The sequence below is a fragment of the Gastrolobium bilobum genome, unplaced genomic scaffold (genome assembly GCF_033153095.1).
Source record: "Gastrolobium bilobum isolate Gb01-03AN ecotype WA unplaced genomic scaffold, APGP_CSIRO_Gbil_v1 utg20832, whole genome shotgun sequence".
NCBI lineage: Eukaryota > Viridiplantae > Streptophyta > Magnoliopsida > Fabales > Fabaceae > Gastrolobium > Gastrolobium bilobum.
Window position 1 is genome coordinate 72,633 of NW_026895544.1, and position 5,207 is coordinate 77,839.

Genomic DNA, 5,207 nt, shown 5'->3' on the forward strand with positions numbered 1-5,207 from the left:
TTTCTTTGCTTAGTTTTATTTTTTTATTATTATTAATTTTCTTTCTTATTCTCTGGGTACATTTGGATGTTTAGAGGGACAAAAAACGAAGAAATTAAAGAAAAAATAAGAGTAGGGAAAGGAAAACAATTGAAGGGGAAATGCAGAAATGAAAAAAAGAAGCAAATAAGAACTTGGGCGACGATTTTCAAATTTTGTTATTAGAATGTTTTAATCTTTCTTGAGAAAAGTATTGAATGAGAAACTTAATTTGATTTTGATGAATAATTATGGACCTCAATATTAAATTTTATCTATTAAACACCTCAATTTTATTTTGGTAATCAATTATGGACCTCAATTTCTGTTTTGGACCGGCCACACGTACTTAGTCAACATAAGTGAACATATTTCTACATTTTTAAAGTGAGACAATGTTATCAGTCCCATATTGGTTGCCTATACAACTAATGCGAGGTTTATAAGGCCTTGGGCGCTCTCACCCTTTGAACTAGCTTTTGAGATGATGAACTCAAGACCCGCATCAATTGGTGCTTTCAATTATGGACCTCAATGAAAGCACCAATGTAATAGGAGCTGATATTGAAAATTGAGAAATAGTGAGGAAGACGAGCAAGAACGTAAGAGAGAGATATTTCTGAATATTACTTATCTCTTTCCTCATCCCACTGTAATTAAAAATGACTTGGGTAATTGAAAATAGAAACTATCATAGTTACTGAATTACATCATAGGCCTCTCTGCTTCAGCCCAGAATATAATCCTTCAGATAGGCTGGCCTACTCCTTCTTATATTGTCACCCTGAGTGAATTACACCATACGCCTCTCTACTTCAGCCCAGAATATAATCCTTCAAATAGGTTGGCCTACTCCTCCTTCTTATATTGTCACCCTAAGTGAGAGTTGGGCCTGACTCTACAACTTGGCATGTTACATACAATGTTATTTAATCATATTGAATCTAACTCTCCATGCACACACATTTCATGCACTATATGAGGATGTTTGTCTCATATTTAGTTGGGTCCACATGAGCAGAACCAATTATAGCTCCCATCTTACTTATTATTAGATAATTTTCTCCACCTTTATATAGTTATATACCCCTCTTTTGTCATTGAAGAGATACATTTTCACATCAATTCTGCTTCTTGTTACTTTGTTGAAATACTACCACACCAAGCGACAATGCCCCAACACTTTCCCCTGATAATTCTCAGCTCTCACCTGAGATACACTTTTAGTAACTCTCCTATTGAGTTTAGGTTCATATCTTTATCTCATAATATCAATGTTATATTGACATACTATACTCCTTTGAAGGAAACAAACTTATTTTCATCACACACACAATTCATGCATGTGGAGACCTTTTGCTAGAATTCAGTTCCTTCAGTTCAGCTTCTCGGCTTGAAGTCCCTATTCTCTATCACTTTGTTGATTATCCGATTAATTTGATTCCAGTTGATTAAGATTACAAGAACGAGAAATCTCTCATTAGCAAGATTTGCTGTTTTGAACTGATGAGATGTGTTGATGCCTCACTCAGCTGTTCTCAAATCTTATTGTTATAATTTGGTAATGCTGAGTTTTGTGATGTTTAATTATTTCGACTTCTTGTATTCAGATGTTTAATTCTTCTTGTATTCAGAATGAGAATGAGATGTTAAATTTGAAATTTCACACTGGTGTCAAAAGATCCTATATATATATATATATATATATATATATATATATATATATGCTTTAATGTTTTTAAAGTGAATGTATATAAATTATAATGAAAAGACTATTATAACTCTGAATAAATTATAATTACAAAAATACTTTGATTTTCGCCTTAAAACGACGTCATTTTAGGTTCACTGTGGATAAGTTATCTACATTGACGGTAGAAAAAGTGAACTCATATATATATATATGGGATTATCTCGTCTCATGTTGCATGAGAGAAGAAATTTCATGTTATAGACACAGTGGTGGGATCCATTATCTAAAAAATAAAAAAGAAAGAAAAGAAAAATATTGCACGGTTGTCGAAGGGTGTGTAGGAAAAAAATTTACCTCATGTGACATAAGAATAGTTTTTCCCATATATATATATATCTCTCTCTATCCCCTTCCAAAATAATTAAAAGAAGAAGAAAACCGACCATATGGTTTTTAAAAATCAAGGTTTTAATTATAGCTTTGTTCTATTCAAGTAGTTGAGGAAGCAAATCAAACCAAACTGTTTTTCTTATAACAAGAAATTAACTAACAAGTCATTACAAAAATGCCAATGCATGCCTCACACTTCGAAATGAACGTTTTTATTATAGCTTGGTTTTACTAGTTGAGACGGCATATCAAACCAATGTGTTTTCCTTATTATAAGATACTAATAAGTCATAACAATATAAATGAAAAATCAAAGCATCTTATGCCACTTGAAAGTCACTTTTTCCTTTTGAAAAGTTAGGAATCATTAAAAAGAAATAAAGGAAATATAAAACTTTAATTAAGACAATAACTTTTGACTTATATCATAGGAAATTAGGAACTGCTCTAGAAAAAGCTACACATTGAAAAGCAACCCAATAACACAAGTAATGGATCAGCTACCATTTCTCAAATTTAATGAACCTCACATACAGCTTGAACATCAGCTACCACACAATCAAATTAAATAAAAGAAAATCACAAACTAAGAAAAAGGCACCTTAATTACACAATCAAGGGATTCACCTAAAACACACACACTTTACATGCAACACATTCGATTTCTATACTATGGATGTATCAATTTAATGCACACAATTTTGTGCACAATGATCCAATAACCCGGATTATGTCAAGACTCAAAAACATCTCTTAACTACAAATACTTAAACCAAATTAAAATTACAACCCATCATCATGACCGTTCATTATCATTAATTATCAACATAATCATTCATCAAACACTATACACAATCACAAAGCAAGGAAGCACAGCCCTAGGATTAAACACCAATAGCTCCTCCTCATCAAGCCGGGTGTAAACTCCGCTCCCTCCGCGCGCCATCAGCGAATCATAACCCCCATCCTCTTTATCAACCTCATCTGAATCCGACCCGATCCGACCCGCAATTACCCGACAAACTAGCATGGCCCGTTTCACGTTCATGAAGCGAAATTCACGCTCGATGTCATCAGGAATTGACGCGTGTCCCCTCCAGCTGGATGACAGCGTGGAAATTCCGTCCAACTTGGGTGAGAACCCTGATTTTATGATTCCGCAAATATTACAAAATTGTTGGGAACAAATTGAGGAATCCCCGTTGAGTCCCAAGTCGCATAGGAACGTTGAGCAGTGGAAACGCATGAGCTCGTTGCCGTCGGCGATGCAGCGCTCGTCGTGACGCCTCGACGCGCCGCCGTGACGCGCCGCCTTGGATTTAACGGTCTCGCGATACTCCTCGAACTTGGAGAGGATCTTCGGGCTGTTGTGGATCTTGAGGATCCGGTTTATCTTGGGGAATTCCCGGGTCTCGGGCCAACCCGACTTGAATATAATCTGGACGATGTTGTGACCCGGGTCCGATGCTACGAGCTCCGACACGGCGTGCTTGGTGGATTGGTGCTGTTCGAGGAGGTTGGGTTTCTGGAAGATCTCGCCGCACGCGGTGCAGGGGAAGATGTCGTTGCGGAGGGGGAAGAAGAGGTTGTTGTCGGCGGAGATGTCGGATTCTGGGCACGACCCGGATTTTTTTCTGCAGGAAGGATCCGGAAAAAGCGGGTCGGGTTGTGTCAGGGAGATGAGTGATTGCTGGGAGGATCTGGAGGTGGTTAGAGAATGTGCGGCGGCGGCGGCGGCGGAGGCGGAGGTTGACGAGGATTGAGGTGATGAAAAGGTGGCGGCTGGGGTGGCGGTTTTCGTTTTGTAGAATTTTGTGGAGAAGAGGTGTTTGATGAAATGCCAAGAAGAAGAAAGGGCTCTGTGGGTTTTGAGTTTGGGGTGGGAAGGGGAGGAGGGTTGAGACAAAGGTGAGATTTTGCGTTTCTTTGACGGTGGCAAGTGGCGGTTGTCTTGTTTTCCGGTGATGGTGAAGCAGCCAAGGTGGACAAGGAGGATAAGAAGATAGAGGAACAAGTTGTTGAAGAAGGTGGCAATGGTTGCCATAAGTCTTGTGCCAAAAGAGAACCCTTTTAGGCTCTATCTATCTATCTCTCTGGGTTTTTGAGTTTGTAGATGAAGTTACCTAGGAGGCCATGATGAATGATGGAGCTGTGGTGATGCTGGTTCGTTTCATGCAGAACTCGCTGAAGGGTTTGTTGTCATTTGTGATGAGAATGATGGGTGAGAATGTGGTCAGTGTTGGGGTGAAGAAAGGGAAGAAAGTGAACAGAGAAAGGGAAGAAAAAGAAAGGAAGAAAGAAACAAAGAAACGAAGAAAGAAAGAATGGAAAAGGAAGATTGATTGGTAAGGCTATAAGGGTAGGGGTAATAGAAGAAGAATAAAGCTAAAGACTATAAAGAGTAGTTGGAACGCAACTTCATAGCGTTAACTTATCATTGATCTTTCTCTTTCTTAATGGGTCACTGTTTGTGTTGTACCTGTGCTGTGGTTCATGCCCCAGACAAAGGATTATTATATTGAGGGAGAGGAGTTTGAGGACTGAGTGAAGAAGCTAAAGACACTGTTGCGTTGATGATGTATTGGCTTTAACCGAAAGTAACGGTCTGTCATTCTCTACTTCTCTTTGCTAAATTTCCCTTCAATTCAGGATAGAAAATGATTCTCTTGCTATCTATTATCACACGGTTAAGCAATTATGAAGGAAGAAATCACCTCAAATTTACCTCTGTATTTTTTTGGAAATTGACACGGATAAGTAATTATGAAACAAGAAATCAGCTGATTTACACTTCATCTACAATGATTAGATTAGTGTCTGTGCAAGAATTAAGCTGCTGTAAATATTGACCGTGGAACCATTTAATGAATGAGTTCCTTTTGTTAATGTGTCTTGTATATGATTTTTAACTTTGTACCAAATTTATTTTAGGAAAATCTACTACTTCTTATATTGTTGAAAAAAAAAAATCTTTTTCTATCATCATTATAACTATGTATTAGGAGAAATAAATACATAGTTATAATATTAAAGCTATTTTTTTTTTCTCTTTTCAGAAATTGTCAGCTGACATAAAAAGAGGGAAAAGAAATAATTTTCGTATCAT

General features: G+C 37.3%; 1 protein-coding gene across 1 annotated transcript; it reads right to left on the reverse strand.

Moving 5' to 3' along the window:
- Positions 1–2,939: 2,939 nt before the first annotated feature.
- LOC133315794 (uncharacterized) lies at positions 2,940–4,845 on the reverse strand. Its single transcript, XM_061517469.1, has one exon. The coding sequence runs from the start codon at positions 4,143–4,145 to the stop codon at positions 2,940–2,942; it is 1,206 nt and encodes a 401-aa protein (XP_061373453.1). The 5' UTR covers positions 4,146–4,845.
- Positions 4,846–5,207: the final 362 nt, after the last annotated feature.

Excerpts from the sequence above, each read along its gene's own strand:
- LOC133315794 (XM_061517469.1), bottom strand. The coding sequence starts at position 4,145 with ATGGCAACCATTGCCACCTTCTTCAACAACTTGTTCCTCTATCTTCTT.